Genomic DNA, 17,500 nt, shown 5'->3' on the forward strand with positions numbered 1-17,500 from the left:
GCAGGTTTCTGATAGTCTTCCAACCCAGATAGCACAGTAACACTATACCAGTAAGAAATAAAGTGCAGTCTGGTATATCACTGAAGGCTGTGAAATGTACCAATTTATATTATCTGATTACAATTAGAGAAATCTCTTCGCTTAATATGTTTTGCTAATGTAAAATTCAAGCAGTTTTCAAAATGCTTTGTCTTTTTATCTATGGGAAAGAAGATACATATCAGGTATGATATACACATATGGATCCTCGCATAAAATTCTGCTAAATGCAGTATTACCTATATAAACATGATTTTTTACTCCTGATCTAGACCACCATTTTTTTTCATGGTTTTCTCCATAATCCTGATAAACAGCTCTATTAGGTTCTCTACTTCAGCTTATACAGTTGAAAGTGATTGTTGAAATAAGGGGGAAAAAATGTGGAGAGAAAAGCTCTTTGAGCGTGTCGCAAAGCAGGTGTCTCCAAATATAAGAGCAACTACACAGTCAGGGAGATTCAGAGCAGATACTACAGAAGGTAGCAGAAATACGCCTGGTGGAAGGGAATCTATATTTCAGATTGAGGAACAGAGGACTCCTGCGGCAGCACGAGTCTTACTGCACATCTTACTGGACAGATTCTTTAGCATAGAGCATGAATAAACCAGTGCCCCTTACAAAGTCAAGTTGATTTTCACTCTGTTTAGATCAGATTTTTTACTTGTGTGTTTGAAAATACTCAAGCTGGGGAAGGTAGAGGGAAGTAAAGGTAAGAGGAGTAACAAGTATGCAACACTGTCATCATTTGCTGTAAATTAAAGTAGTAAGCATGTGTTAGGAAAATTCTTGCAGGGTTAAAAGGTTAAAGGTAATGATTCCTCATATCTGTGTGACATGTGGTCATCGAATAGCATCACTGAAGCAAAATTGTTACAAGAAGGCAAGTTCGGATTGTGCACAAACAGAGGAAGGGAATTAAACACTTGACTCGACTGAATTTTACTGGGCTTATGCACCCTAAAATTGTAAAAACTTGTTTCTCCTGCCCTTAGGAACAGATAGACTTAGAATAAAATGTTATTGCATAGAGATGTGGTGTTTCCAATAGTACCAAACTTCTAGGGGTCACAAAGTGGGACAAGTAGCATTAACCATCTGAAAGTTTGGTATCTACCCAAAGTGAGTCTACACTCAATAGAGACCGGCACATCCAAAGAGCCATTAGTCCCATGCTAAAATAGATGCCTCAGCTAGATCAGACAGACTTTCTCAGATTTGCTTATTCTGTCGACTATAGAAGGAGTCCAGTGATAGCTGAGATTAAATCCCTTCCCACAACTGTCTGATTCTGAGTGGAAACCTGGTTTGTCTTTTCCACTTGTATTGTAGAGTATAACCATCAGAATTTCTGTACTTAAAATTAATTCGTTGTTTTGCAAAAGATTATCAGACTTTTTGGTAATGGCGGGTTCTTTTACTTTCAGACTCTTAATTAGTCAATATTTTAAGACTAATTTATGCTGTGATGAATTGTGTGAAAAGTGGTATTCGGTATAATATCAGCTGAAGTAATTTCTTCTAAAAGTAAACGTCAGCAGACTTTTTTCCTCTAAGAGTTACATTTATACAAAGTCTTTCAGCATAGATTCAAGTCATAGAAATATTAGGAAAGTTTTTCTTCTTAAGATTTCTCCATGATTTATTTTATTAATAATAATATTATTTTTGCTGATTTACAGAAGACTGGAATGTCCTACAGACGTCTCACAAAGCAGTATTTATATGCCAGCTTGCTGTAACACACAGAAAAAACATGTGAACTTTGCTAGACAAGCGAGTGGCTGCTTTTTCATGGGTGGCAAACTTGGCCAGCTGACAGCTGTTTGATCGTGTCCTGGTTAGCTCAAGCGATGGTTTCACAGTGTCTGCTGCAGCAGCTCAGCACATATCTCGGGCTTTTCCATGGGACTTTCCCCTCTTGCATGTACAACATACATACTTGCTATATCTTTCCCACTCGCACATACCCCTGAGAGCAGGTGTGTAGGTGGGTGTTCCTGCATATTTACGTACTTCATCTCAGTGTGTAGCAAACAGAAAATAAAGCCATGGCCAAAAGAGCACCTACAAAGTGCATTTTTAGAGTTTAGTGGACAAGCTAATAATCTTATGACAAGGTTTCTCAACCTTTAGTTTTTGGTTAGGCATGACTGAGAAAACGTTTCTCTCTGCAGAGACTGGGCGACTGAGGTGGCAGCCCTTGCTCCATACCCCAGCATGCCCCTGGCATTTTTATTCCTGTATAAATCAGACATCTTAAAAGACTAGCCAAGCAAGAAAGGTTTTCTTATACTGATGAATTGCACAAATATTTTTCTAGGCTAAGTGTCTTTATTGTGTAAAACATTTACTGCTTTCAGATACTTATTTTGCTGTCTGTTTTAATCATATCTTTTGAAACCGTCTCAATAGATTTTTCTATTCGTAACATTATGACACTTGATAAGATGATTGATTATGAAGTATTGAAAGCCCTGCCATGTGATCATTTATTTTTAAATACACATTTTTACTAGCCAATGCTTAAATTTCTTGCAGGAATACCTAAGAGATGCGAAACATAAAGCTTGAGTCTGATCGAATCTGATGCCTCTGGAAATAGAGCGCCACAGTACTGTGGTCTTAAAATAACAGATTCTGACTGAAACTGGAACTTTGCAGTGATAAATATTACGTAAAAAATTATGGTCCATCTTTGGTACAAAATAAAAAAGATGTACAGCTGTGGTGCAGGCGAACTAAAATGTGTTTGATGATGATATCTTTCTTTCCCTGTGCAGGTGCCTGTGTCAGTGGCCATGATGACTCCCCAGGTGATCACCCCTCAGCAAATGCAGCAGATTCTCCAGCAGCAAGTGTTGTCTCCGCAGCAGCTTCAAGCACTTCTCCAGCAGCAGCAAGCAGTTATGTTGCAGCAGGTAATGTGGGTTACCTGCTTTGGACCATTAGCGCAGGGCATTCACACAAATGTCAGCTGGATTTTATGGGTCTTATTTTGTAATATTTCACTGCTTTTTACACCAGAAAGAGTGAAAATAAGTGTTAAACTTCTCAGTCTTTAAAGTTCTCGTTTTAATTGCAGAAGTGTGAAATTTCGATTTTGAAACACTAAATATTATATTAAAAACAGCAGCAGCAGCAGTGGCAGATGCATTACAAATACCAAACAAATTGATATTTAAATTTTGAAGTGCTTAGGCACATTTTAATTGTCGACTTGCCAAAGGAAGTGCAAATAGAGTTGTAGGTAATTGTTGCTTTAAAATTCATAACACTGTATTGCTCCCTTTAGTCACATAAATGGCATGCGGTTATGAAATTTGAACTTAACAGCTTGTTTCGCCATGGGAAAAAGTTTTTTTGTTTTGTTTTGGTTTTGTTTTTTCACAACCACAAAATTTGTCCCAGATTAAGACTGAAAAGAAGGAGGTTGCTGTTTGCTTAGCACAAAATCTGGCAGTTAAGTGAAGAACCCATGAACTTGTTATTCATACAGTAAAGATAGTGTCAGTGATCAATACCTCAGTGTAACGCAGCGTGGATTTTTGGGTGCGTGCTTAATTGTCATACAGAAAATGATGTGTCTGTTTCTCATAGTCATAGCTCAATCACTGTATGTTTAAACACTCTAATATCCAGTACCGTAATCATTATAGGCAATTCACCTTCAGTTGTGAACCCAGCATCCCGCTAAACAGATTGACACATTAATTACTTTTTTCCCCTAAGAAAAAGACAGTTTAGTTTGGCCTTAGTGACTTGTAGCTTTCTTGCAAGTGGATGAGTACAGCTTCTGATTTGTTATATAGGACATGTGAGGAACTTAGGTATAGTTATTTGAGGAGTTAATTTGGCTCTTGCATTCCCTTTAGAATACAGATTTTCTATACCCTTCTGTTTAGGATATTTTGGAATCTGCATTGGAAAATTTCAGAACCGCCTTGGAAAAAAATGTATGTAGATCTGCCTCTTCAAATCACCTTTTTTTTGTTATGAGGTGATTCTTAATGGCTACGCTACCATATGCCAATCTAGAAGAGTTTAGGAGATTTATAATACTTGAAACTTTTGCCTTTATTTATTAAAGTCAAAATGGTTTATTCAGCAACAACTACAAGAGTTTTACAAGAAACAGCAAGAGCAGTTACATCTTCAGCTTTTGCAGCAGCAGCAACAGCAGCAGCAACAGCAACAACAGCAGCAGCAACAACAGCAACAACAGCAGCAGCAGCAACAGCAGCAGCAGCAGCAGCAGCAGCAGCAACAGCAGCAGCAGCAGCATCCAGGAAAGCAAGCAAAAGAGGTAGGAGCTAAGACCCTTGCTGATGCACACTAGTCTGAGCTGTCAGAAGCCTGGAAAAGACAAGACTAGTTTAGATCTTTTCCTGTAGCCAGGATGCAGCTATCAAAGATTTGTTCTTATGTTTTTACCGGGCTTAATAGCAGCACCGGTATAATTCTCCTGCTCCCCTTCCTGAGACATAGGATTTGAGCGGTCTAGTGCTGCTGTCGTCTAATGTTCACTAATGAATCTGAGTGTGCAAAGAACAAGCCGTGTGGTGGACACCGTCCTGATTATCTTGTATTCACAGGCAATCTGTGTTGGGGAAGGAGCCTTACTTTTCTCAGTGGCACAGCTCAGAGAGCATGCAAATTTAGTCCATGGCTGAAAAAGAGCGATTGAGCACAGATTTCAAAGTCACAGGCCCCTGATTAATGAACTGCTACTGAAGGTTTGAAGTGGCGAGTAGAAAGTTACAGTTTGATGTGCTCATAAATCAACCTGACAAGCGGGTTTCTCAGGCCTAGCTTGCACTTGTCAGCAAACTGCATCAAATATAAACATAATACAAACAAAACACGTTGAAGTAGTTAAATTGATCAGCAGGTATCCCAGACATTGTCTTCAAGCTGCCCATTATGCAAACGTCGAGGAAGCAGTTGTGACCTCCTGAGGCTTTGTTTCTGTTTGGATTTGTGAATAGAATTTCAGACAGCCATCAACTACGGAATAGAAATTGCTCCCGTATTTCTCCGGAGGCTCTGGGCAATCCACATGACTTGCTCCATTATGCAGTCTGTTTTCCAGTGAGCGCATCAGAAGTTTCTCTTTTCCCCAAACTAGAAAGGAAAGGTCTTCCACAGCAGCTTGTCTTTCTGTGAAGTGTGACTGCCTTCTCGTACCCTCCAGAGTCTTTGCAGACTCCAGTTTGTCTTGAAATGCCTCACAAAATTGGAACTTACACTTTTGCTCCATAATAGAGCACTTCATTGCCTTGAATGCAATGCTGCTTTTAATATATTCCAACAAGAAAAGAGAGCTAACAGGCCAGTGAAATGAAGGCTACATCCCAGTTTACTAATAGATCACTGGAGACCACGTTCATGGGCCACTGCAGACCAAACTTAGTCAATTGGAAAAACAAGAGCGCCTTTGAATCACAGGCTGCTGTAAAGAGTTACACTTTTAGCATAGATAAATTTGTTATCATCTGCCATGAGCTGGGCTTCTTTTTTTGTTGTTGTTTTTGGGGGGTTTTGTTTGTTTGAAACAGCTGTTATATACTTTCCCGTGACCCTTTTCTTTAGTGTGTCATTAAGTGTATCTTGCCATTTTCCCTAACACCTAATAGCTTGAATGAATATAATAGAAAATTTCAAATGCTTTCACTGCCTGAATGTTCTACAAATAGCATTATTATTTAATAACTGAGATTAAAGGGAAAGAAGTTGATTTTACATTTTTGGCTTTCTAAACTTGACTACACACTCTGCTTTTTGCTGCATTGGCTTTTTTTTTTTATTTTGCCCTTTCTCTTTGTAGCAGCAGCAGCAGCAGCAGCAGTTGGCAGCCCAGCAGCTTGTCTTCCAGCAGCAGCTCCTCCAGATGCAACAACTTCAGCAGCAGCAACATCTGCTGAACCTTCAGCGTCAGGGACTCATTTCCATCCCACCTGGCCAGTCTGCTCTTCCTGTCCAGTCTCTGCCACAAGGTATTTGCGTAATATATGATTGGAGTAGTTTCTTATTCACAAATATTTTTTAACTGTTCCGTTTGCGTCTGAATTTCAGCAGTTTCCTGACACTTCAACGTAATTTATTGTTAGAACGTTATTACTCATATCACCAAACTTTCTTGAGGCTGATAAATTTTAAAGTATACTTTTATGGAAGAAAACAGCTTTTGAGTGTTTTTTCTTAGATATAATATACATGTTTATTAGCCTTATGTGCTGAAAACAATTTCTAATAACAACACAATTCAAGCATCATTGCTTTTCTCTGAGGAATTACTGAAATCTGATTTAGTGGAAATGTTGTCATTTTATTTAATGTAAAAGAACAGATGTAAAATATATCAGACAGTGATGCTAAAGGCATTCCAACACTCCTTTTTTTTTATTTATTTCTAAAGAAAGAAAGTGTTTGGCATTGAAAAGCACTTTGAATCTTCAGTTTATCACATGAATTTAAGGACAAACCTTAGGATTAATTTTCTTTGCTATTTCTCTGTATTAAGTGTGTTACATATGACACAAGTTTTGAAGGTGGTGATTCCAATAGTAATGAATTATGAGTGACAAATAACAGTAAAGACATTTGGGGGGAAAAAATTCCCTTTGTCACTTTGATAAAGATTCCTCAATGCTGAAAATAAGCTCAGATTACTTGGCACAAATACCTTCATGGTTGAAAAAAAATAGGGCACACACTTTTGAAAAGTAAATAAACATGGGGGTAAATGCTGATTACATTTTAAGATAAGGCCAAAGACTTCCCGTCTTAAGGACTCTGCCTGTAAACTCTAAGGTGTGTTTCTGTTTGTGTTACCGTAGAGAGGTGAGCTAAGTGTCTGTCATAAAAGTTACAGAACACTCTGATCTCTAACGCTCTAGTCCTGCAATAAGCATTGTTCAGGCTGTGTTCATGACAGGTGACATTGCTTTTAATTGGTCTTTATGCATGTATCTGGTTCTCCACCAGCTAACTATTATGAAATCAAAGCTTCAGAAATCAGATAAGCAAAAACAGAGTACACAGTATATAGACAACAGTGTAGACCAAAAAATAAGAAAAAAAAGAAAAAAGGCATGAGAAAGACTTGCCCACTAAAAACCTCAGGCCCTGGAAAGCAGAGATTCCAAATAAATGATAAATGTGTATGTTCCATGCATTGTATTGTGTGGAAAACCTATGACAAGAGTGTATCTAAAGTCATAAAAATAATAATAATAAAAAAGTGTCAAGTAAGCTATCACACTAAATATTTTTAATTGAGAAAAGCAGTGGGGAGGCAAGCTGATTCATTAATTTGGACACATGAGACTGGTAATGCTGGTTTCCTTTTGTACAAAGTCACATTGGACCAGAATGGAAAAAAGCAATAGAAACAACCTCCCTCCAAACAGCTTTACTTTCTGCAATCTCCTCTTGTGCCATCTGTTGCAAGAGGAATTCCTCAGGTTTTCTCTCACATTAAGCGATCCCCACAGATTTCCCTCAGCACTCCTACCCAATTGCATTGATATTCATTAGTTTAATGCAACACTCACTCATCCACTCCTAGTAGAACATACAAAAAATAATACCTTTTAAAATACTTTTTTAGGAGAACTGTTAAATCGTTCTTGTTACAAACTTTCTTTTACTCAAACAATTAAGCGTAACTGAAGTCATGACAAAAGAGATTCATAATAAAGAAATAAATACAAAATATTACAATTAAAATGTATCTGGATTGTTCTTTTTTAAGTAAATTAATATCTTGTTTGCTTCTGCCTTGATAGTTTTAAAGTATAATCAAGTCTAGTCAAGTATTTGATTCTTCCATTTTTCTCTCCTAATATCTACTGTGTGTGTAGGGTTCCTTTAGATACAGAGATTAATTTATAGGACCTCAATTTTTCATAGCCCTGATGTAGGTGTGCAAACTTGGAACATAAGACAGCTTCTCCTGGAAAACCTCTCTGCATCTCCAGAAAGGCCACTCACTCTCTGCCGGATGAGGTAAAGTTAGAGTGATGAGGGTAAGAAGAAAAGTCTTTCCAGCAAGATGCTGAAACAAAGACGGAACTAAATGCAGAGTTGTGACTGGCTCAGAGTTCTTGCTGTTGGCTTCTCTTACAGCACGTTGTGTCTCTCACAGGAAGGTACAGCACCCAGTCCAGTTCATAATACTGTAATGAAGACTAATAGGCTTCAGATCTGTTGACACTTTCTTGTAAATCTTAAATTTACACATCCAAATGCGTCCAAGTACATCCAATATTTACAAATCCAAGTAGTGCTTCCTAGATACAACATAGATGTCCCTGCATTGTCGTTTGCATAAAAGTAAGAGGATCACACTTCCTTTTTCTCATGAAATTTAGCAGATTTTATGACAGACATTTTCTGTGGCAATATTAGGTTAAACCTTCAGAATTTATTTAAGGTAGTACAGTCTGGGTGTAGTAAAAGGATGTTTTTCTCCTGCTGCTGTGATGCAAGATGCATAATATGGTTATACAGAAGGATTGACATATGTGTAACACAAATATTTTTATATGTGTCCATTTAGATTACTGAGTTACATGGATGGCTGGAACAGTAAGAGGAACACAGGGAGACTCATTTTTATAAGTTCTGGTCATAAAGAGTCTGTAAACCACAAATAATTAGTGACAAAGAGAGCATGGGTTTTGCATTTGTTCGTTTGAAAAGATAACTTCTAAGTACAGCTGTGAGGTTTGTGTATATAAACACTATGTGCTTCAAATATAGTTTCTGCCTTTAAAAAACAGGAATGTTTACCATGTTTTCTTGATGGTCAGGTATGGCAAATAAGGTAGAAGAGGTGTTTTAGCAATTTATTTTATGACAAGATCTTCACTGTGCCATATCCAAAGCCAGTGGCTTGCTGTGAGTTTCTTTCCATGTAATGTTGAGTTGATGCTAGGGTACGCTGATAACAGACAAAGCACTGTAAATGACAACAGTAAAAAAAAATCCCAAAACCCACAAAAAACAAACAACCCAACCCCAAACCCCTAAGTTTTGATCAGGCCATGTAGGAAAATGAAAAGCAGATGCGTAGATGGGTTTTGTAAGTGGTAGTTTTATTAGGTATTTATTCAAACATAAAAATAGAGTAGATTGTGGTGAAGAGACTTACAAAACTAACCTCAAGATCCTGAAATGCTTGGTGTTAGTAAACTGGATAGTGAATCAGTACTCACCCTTTTTGTTATAGTCCCTAATTTTTATCCCACTTTGGATCCCCTTCCCGGTTCTTTCTCCTTCAATGTAGTGTAGAGAGGGTATTTTGAGGGTTATCACAACCTATGAAACTTTAAAACTTACCCTACTTGTACATCCAGACTAAAATCTGTCAGCCATTTTACAGGTCTCTTGTAAAATGGGAGTTGGACTTTTCTAGACACAGAAACTACAAAATTGCCATAATTCACAATTAATTACAAATCCGCTTATTAACTTTACACTTTTTAAGTGCCTGCCCTTAATCCTTTTATCCTAAAAGGCAGCCTTTCAGAGTGTTCTGAAGAAGTGATAAAATTAACCAGCCTGAGCCCAGAGAGAAATTTCTTTCTGATTTTAAAAAAATACAGGTGAGCTAGGCAGCCTGGAGACACAGCTCCATCCATAGCTTCACGCAGAGAAAGGGGCTGCCCAGCAGTTGGCCAGAGGGGCAGGAGACCCCTGCCCATGGGAAGGGACACTGCTGCAGCTGTTCCCAGCCTTCCTTCGTTGGCCCAGCTTGTGGGGTGGCTCTTACTCAGCTCCCCCAAGGTCCAAAGTTTGATGACCTCTTGATGAAAATTTTCTCACTGCAAGACACAGCGCTATGTTTGCCCTCTGATTATCCAAACATATGGGGTTTATGTTTAGGGTTTTTTTCATTACAAAATTAGTTTATGTTATTCAACAGCAAGAGGAAGGGAAGACTTTGAAGTAAATAAAATATTGTGTATATCGTGCCACCTAAATGAATACATTACTTTTCATTTTGACTTCTGATTACATTTGTGGGTAACCATTATTTACTAGGCTAAAGTGGGTTATTTGCAGTGTTGCAATATAAAAAAGTTATATTGCAGTTCATGACAATACCTCGTGAACATGGCAGTAATTACTTACCTTCATTAAACAATTACAACTAGTATTAACATCACTCCTATTACCCATCTCTCTAATGCAGTAAATTAGAGCCCGGCTTCTTTGCTTGCTTCCTTAAAACCTAGCTTTTCTCTGTGCAAAGATGATATGAACTCCAGTTTTAAGACATACATTCCAACTAATTCTTTTCCACTGAGTTTGCCAGTGGGTGTTGGTATCAAAAGTAGAGAATCGGGACACAGTACTTTAGTCGAAAATTTAGCTCTTTTTATAATTAAGAAAAAAAAATATTAATACCTTCCAACCGACTTGTTTCCACACTAGCTCCAGAAATTATTTCTGTAAATCACTACTAGTCTATTTTTTAATAGCTTTGTGAGACAGCTATTCAGAAGTATTAAGGAACTTACTGTGGTTTTTCATATTTTTTTGTTGAGTCTGTTTTACTAGTCTGAGTTCTTGTGTCTTCAAAGTAAAACATCATCTAATAAAGGGATTTGCCAAACAGTGAAAAACAATCTTTGTGTTTTTCTAATGTATCTTGTTTACCAAACAAAACTGTCCTCAATGAAAAGTTTTAATTGATAGATACATTTTAATTCTAATCCTATTTTGAAGGGCAATATATTTGAGCTTTCTCATAAAGTAAAAAGAGAAAAAAAATAATTCAGACAACATGAGCATTTTGGATGTTTTGCATTCTGGCAGATCTAGACACTGTGAGCCTGTCTTACCTAATTTCACTTGTTGAGATCAGATACAGAAGGCAGAAATAGATTTTAAGATACCACTGGCCTAAACCATGGCAGGCTGAAAAACCTGGATATGAAACCAGATCTTTCACAAGAAGTGTTCAGGGCTGCTCATTCTCTTCTGCATTTAATTCAGTGTTCTTCAAAAGAGAGATGTCAGACTTAGACTGGCGGTGACAGAAGGTGTATATATTTCTGATGGAATCTTCATCTTCCAAAATCTGAATTTCCTATCTTAACTGTATGTTCAGTGGCAAGATAAAAGGATTCTCACAGCTCTTCTCTTGCTTGTGTTTTGGGAGTCTTTACTTCAGGCAGAAGCATATTGTAATGCAAGTTTCCATGACTTCATGCAAAGTGCTCAACTTGAGCCAGACAGTCCTAACACATACGTATGAGTCCATTCTACGAGACATTGCTGTTTATGGCCAAGAGTGAATCCTGTAAACTACAAGTTTCCAGGCTACAAATGGAGTAAAGAGCAAATTTCAGCTCTATCTGCAAAGATCTGGTGGCTAGACTCCAAAATAGTGCTGTGCATATAGCAGAGAAGTTCGAGAAGCTCTTTAAATTTTGTATGGCTGCCTACCACCCCAGGAGACTGGTGAGACAGCGTCTCCTTTCTCCTAAACAAACTTTTTTTTTGTTTTGTTTTCCACAGTAGGGCTGGACAAAAACAAATAGTGGAGGGGTTTGATGGTCTACACTACATATAATGTCATCTGTGTAGAGGGAATTGTAAATGGGCCAGTTTTGTTAGCTTTCTAATTGTCTGATGCCACTGAATGATACTGGAAGGCTTCAGTAGTCACCAGTATCTACCTCTGCACTGTAGTGGTTTTGTTGTTCCAAACAGTTGCTTTGGGTTTGCCTCTTTAAGCCACGGTTTTAAAACAGAACAATTTTTGTAAATATTAAATGGGATTAATCAATATGTGGGTGTCATTAATTAAAGTCAGATGCATTCTGCTCAAATGCTAAACCTATTATAATCTTATTGATTTCATTTTCGTCTTCTGATTTTTCTCCCTCCGTTCTTCTTCCCCCACTCTCTGCTCTTGTTAAGTGTTTAAAGAGAATATCAATGTTTGTATCCTTAGTGTAACATGTTTTTCTATTTCCCATTACATGTTTGATTAAGAGGAATTATAAGACCTGAGTTAACTGTGGATGCATTGAGTTATGTTTCCATGTCAAGAAATTGATTAAGCAGATAACAAAAATCTTGTCTGGAAGTATATTTAGGGTTGTTTTATTTTACTTTTCAAGAAGTAGTTGCAAGTTATTTGTAGCTTTCACTCTTTAATCCTTGAGCAACGTTTTCAGAAGGTGTATAATATTATTAAAATTAGTGATTTTTTAATTGACTGTTTATAACACAAGAGAAGACAGACAGATTACCTGGATTCTGACAGAAGAAAAATGAATTTATGTTTTACTACATGTTGATTATGCTGGAAAAACAGCATCAGCTTTATTGTTGGCATTAATCCATTAATAACACTGAGCTCATTATATGAAACTCTTTATTTTGCTATATTAGTGGGGCTCTCTTTCATTTTATAGCTGGCTTAAGTCCTGCTGAGATTCAGCAGTTATGGAAAGAAGTGACTGGAGTTCACAGTATGGAAGACAATGGCATTAAACATGGAGGGCTAGACCTCACTACTAACAATTCCTCCTCTACTACCTCCTCCACCACTTCCAAAGCATCACCACCAATAACTCATCATTCCATAGTGAATGGACAGTCTTCAGTTCTAAATGCAAGGCGAGACAGGTAATTCTGATGAGATTTCAACTATGCTTATCATTTGACGTAATTGTTTAACATCATGTCACATTACTTCCAGTCACAAAATAACACTTAATAAAGGTTACTGAAGAGATCATGGAGACCTGATTTTTCAGAATTATTTATCAATGGGGCATGATTTTCAATAACGATATCTAATTTTGCAGACGCAACGACAGTTACCTGCCTGTGGTTTTATAACACAGGAACTTAGGGTAGTTTTGGTAAAAATTAGGAAAAAAAAATCAGAAAAAAAAAATTAGAATAGTGTGCAGGTTTAGAGGAATAAACGCAGATTTGTGGGCATTTTTGTAGGCACGTAATTTCATCCATATCTGAATTACACATCTGGCAGTCAGGCCCTTACCGTTGAATCACACCACTGGTTTCATTGAAAATGTACATCTATCTTAGTGCCGAGGCTGTAATTCAATGCAAAGATTCTATGTAAATAGTGCGCTAAAAATTGGTATATTATAGCAGTTCCCATATTGTTTGTCTCTTGTGAAGAAAACCACTGAATACTACTTCATATATGCACGAGAGTAATGCAGTTACAAAATCATACAAATTTTTAGCGGTGTTAGGATAACACAGTGGAATTCAACCATATGGATAAAGTTAAAATAATTTTTCAGACACACTGACAGATATTCTTCACTGTTCCTTATTTTCAAGTAATGGATTAAATGTGTACAAGAGTACATGGTGTCTGTAGCACTCCTTAGTAAATATATTAGTGTAGTCAGATGTAGATGATCTCAATATAAGATGAAATTTTATTTGTATCTACATAACCTAAATTGTAAATAATGGTATTTTCAAATAAATATTCCACTAAATTATTTTGATATTTATAATAGGAAACTGTAATTCAAGTCTGTCTGGTTCTCATGTGACTGTGAGAACGTTTTTATATTGTTATTTTGTATTATTTAAAAACTGGTACTTCTCTGAATACCTTTATAATTTTAGTTAGTGTTACTTTTGTGATTATATCTCAGAGAGTGGTTCTTTGGTGCAGGGTGTGTCACTGACACCCACCTCCATGGGGCAATCCCCTGAATTTCTTTCGTAACTATGTGAATGAATCTATTGAGGAGTCAGGGAGACTCTGAATACAGCTGAATTTTTTTATGAAGCCAAGTAGCTAATGGAAGCAACACTTGTGAACAAAAATATTAATTAATGAAAGAAAGATTTGCTTTTCTTTATATACATTTAAGCAGAATTCAAATATTCAAATATTTTGTAGTAACATTCACAATATTCATAAATTCTGACTGTCCGTCCTCAATATTTCTTCTTGGAATTGATCACTTCAGAGTATATTTTTTATTTATAGGTAAATGTTACACCAAGGTCATATGGCAGAATTAGCATATGGTATTATACAGTCATCTTATTTTTTCATCCTTTATTAACAGTCATCTTTGGCTCTATTTCTTCTCTAATTGGAACATCATCTAGCCTTGGCAGTTGAACTATTCAATAGAACGATTAAATTTTTCTGACTGCTCTGAGCTAAATTGACCTGTTTTGACCTGTTTGTCACTGATCGTAACCTGACAGGCGCTAGCAGCCTCCAACGATTATGGCTTTTGAGATGAATCTGATGCCTTATTCTTTTGCTACAGCTCGTCACATGAGGAGACTGGGGCCTCCCATACTCTCTATGGTCATGGAGTTTGCAAATGGCCTGGCTGTGAAAGCGTTTGTGAAGATTTTGGACAATTTTTAAAGTACGTGGATTTTTATTCATTGGTACAGTGTCGTTTAAGGTGAGGGAAAGATAAAGATGGTAAACAAAGTTTTACTGTAAATTATGTCAGATTTTTTTGTGTATTCCAAGCAACTGGATAATCAAGGCTATCTGCAGAGGGTCAAATTGTTATCCTTTCTTTCATGTTGAAGACTTTTGCAGGCCTTTCAATAGCACAGTGTTTAATCCTCTTATTTATCCTTTACTGAAATGGAGCCTCAGAAAATTTGAAGAGATGCTTGAGATTGTATATTGGAGAGAAGGGGTATGAAAAAGCTCATTTTAAATTCTCCAGGAAAGCAGGGATCCATCATACATAAGGGTTAAATTCTGACAGTTTATGTATAGTGGGAATTAATATGTATAGTGTAAATAAAAAAACACAAAGGAATAAGTGTGACCATTTAACTCTTGCTTGCTAATTTATTTTTGCTTTTATTCTTGTATATGCACAAGATACACAGAAAAAACCCACTGTGAACAGGTGGGTTTGCACCTTTCAAGACTGAACAGTGATGTCAGAAGTTTTCGCTTTCAGCATTTGGTTTTGCTGGCTATTGTTTAAATCAGAGCATTTAGAAAATAAGCGACACAGCTTTTGCTTTTCATATGCAGCTTCAAACTGAAATGGGTTTCTGCATGTTTTTCTCTCTCTCTCTTCTTTTTTTTTTTTTTTTTTTTTTTTAAAGTAAGTTCTAGTATTTCTGTGTTTGTTTGAATTTTCAGCCACAGCACTGATTTTTTACCTATGTACGTTATGGACTGGTCTTTGTTAGAAGAGACGTACTCATTTTGGCATGCAATAGATCTTAATGGAAAGCTACAGATAGGCTTATATAGATGAGTAACTTCAGGGGCTGAGACTCTTATGTTGTCATGGTGCAGCTAACAGGGTGAATGAACTGTTTCATGCTTCATCAACAATTAAGTTAATTAGCTCATTTGAAATGGCACTGCTTTGTTGCCAGGATGTTGGCAGAAACATCAAAAAGATGTGTTTACAAATGGTAGACTACAGGGTATATAACAGAAGTACCTTAACAGCAGACCATATATATTCAATGTCACAATAACTTTTTAAATAGAATTATAGCAATACTTTTCATAAAGTATTTGCAATGCTTTCTCCATCTTTCATGCTGTCTTTTACTTTTAAATTAAGTAACTTACACTGACTTGCAAAACTTAGGTAGGTATCACTTCTGATAAATTTTTGTTTATAAGTACATTAAGTGAAATGTCAAAATAATTACATTATTGGATAAAACACTATAGGATTTAAAAGAACCTGATTTACATAAGTTTGTATTTAAAGAAAAAGGAAAGATCCCAAATTCAACAGTGTTCTAAGTATTATTAATACTAAGAATATAAATTCATTTAACTTCAGCATTCTCCATTTCAAGAAAAAACTACATTTTCTAAATACATCTATCCATCTAGGCTATAGTGATGCTAATTCTGTGGGCAGACTTCGCACATCCATTATGTCAGGTCTGTTGTTATAATCCATGATCACTAAAACCATTTTGATTAAAGTGGTGTAGTGCTAGGTTTACAGATGATCTTGCTTTCCTGAACCAAATAACCCTGGAAAATGTGAAAGCAACATATAACATCTTGATAATTCTAGTGCAGAGTCAGTCAGCATTTACAGCAGCGTCATGGCTTTTGTCCTATACACCAGCAAAAAATGCCCAAGAATATTTTACTATTTCTTCTTTTCATTCAATTCTGTCTCCTGTGCCCTTTGAATAGGCGAGGTTGTTTATGAAATAGAAATATTCCTTCCTTTTACACTAGTGTTGAGATGGAAATCAATACATAACCTTGCATTAGATTCTTTAGTACCTTTTCATGTTCACACTAATGCAAAATCCCCATTACAATTAAAAAACATTTTCTTTCAATTAAATATCAACTTTTGGTCCAAAGATTGACCATTTTTCCAACCCATTAACTTTATAGGGGATGACAGGACTAATGGCTGTAGTTTTCAAGGCTTTGCTCTTAGTCTAATCTTTGTTGCATTGTTTTAGATTCTCTGACTTGAAACAATATCATACCTGTGTTAAGAGAGTTAATGCAAGTGTATTGTACCAAAATGAAATATTAATAAGGTACACTATCCCAGTCTAGTAGTGTGTATTTCCGTAATATGCGTATGACAACTTTGAAGAGTGCCCGCTTTATGAAGTGAACTCCAACTTCTTGTGCTCAGAAAATGGTTTACCGAGCAGCTTGATTTAACAGAAAAGAATACTGTGCAGAGCATCTGAGAAGGAGGATTAAGACAAAAAACACCAGCTTTGATTCACTTTCCTAATAATGGAAAGGATTTAGGTTGAAGTGACAAATAACTTTCAATATATGACTTAAAGCCAGAAAAGCTATTTTCACCTTAATTTTTATTTATCCAGTATAAATTGGTGTTCTTTTTAAGATAATTTGAGGACACTGATCATCTAGAATTCTTTTCAGATATTCTGAGTAGCTGAAGAAGTTATACATTGTGTGCTGTGGACTAGATTCATATTTGAAAACATACGCATTGGTTTCAAGAAAATACAGCCGATCTTCTCCACAACATTATTTCCATACATACAGAAAAAAGCTCATCCTGTATCTTTCCTTTGATATCCTTCAACTCTAGACACAAACCCACAGTTTATATTTTATGGAGCATTTTTTTTGTGTTGACAAACTGGTGTTAGATTACAGTTGTTCATGCACGCAAGATCAATTTTGACTATTCACTAAAAACAACAGCTTTTGGCTTAAGAAAAGCTTCAAAATGTGAAGACAGATCAGAAAAAGTGGTGGCATAGCTAGAAAGAAGATGACAAGATTTAAACGAAATGCCAGGTACTGAAACAATTAGAAGTGTGCCAAAAATTCGGAATTTTGCTGTGAAACAGGTGGTGACAGAAGCTAACGATTTCGCTGGTGTCTAGGTGAGGAACCCAGTAGATCACTCAAAGCATTTAATAGTAGTTCTTCATGATGTTTTTTTAAATGTCAGAGTGCAATAAT

General features: G+C 36.4%; 1 protein-coding gene across 1 annotated transcript in view; it reads left to right on the forward strand.

Annotated features, from left to right (window-relative positions):
- The window catches only part of FOXP2 (forkhead box P2), a 392,766-nt gene that overhangs the window by 320,392 nt on the left and 54,874 nt on the right, over positions 1-17,500 (forward strand). Inside the window, exons 6-10 of the mRNA XM_080391001.1 lie at positions 2,823-2,960; positions 4,148-4,345; positions 5,867-6,035; positions 12,477-12,690; positions 14,343-14,447. Of these exons, the coding sequence (XP_080247127.1) occupies positions 2,823-2,960; positions 4,148-4,345; positions 5,867-6,035; positions 12,477-12,690; positions 14,343-14,447 (824 nt within the window). The remainder of the gene's footprint in view (positions 1-2,822; positions 2,961-4,147; positions 4,346-5,866; positions 6,036-12,476; positions 12,691-14,342; positions 14,448-17,500) is intronic.

The sequence above is a fragment of the Falco punctatus genome (assembly GCF_963210335.1).
Source record: "Falco punctatus genome assembly, chromosome: 6".
Lineage (NCBI taxonomy): Eukaryota > Metazoa > Chordata > Aves > Falconiformes > Falconidae > Falco > Falco punctatus.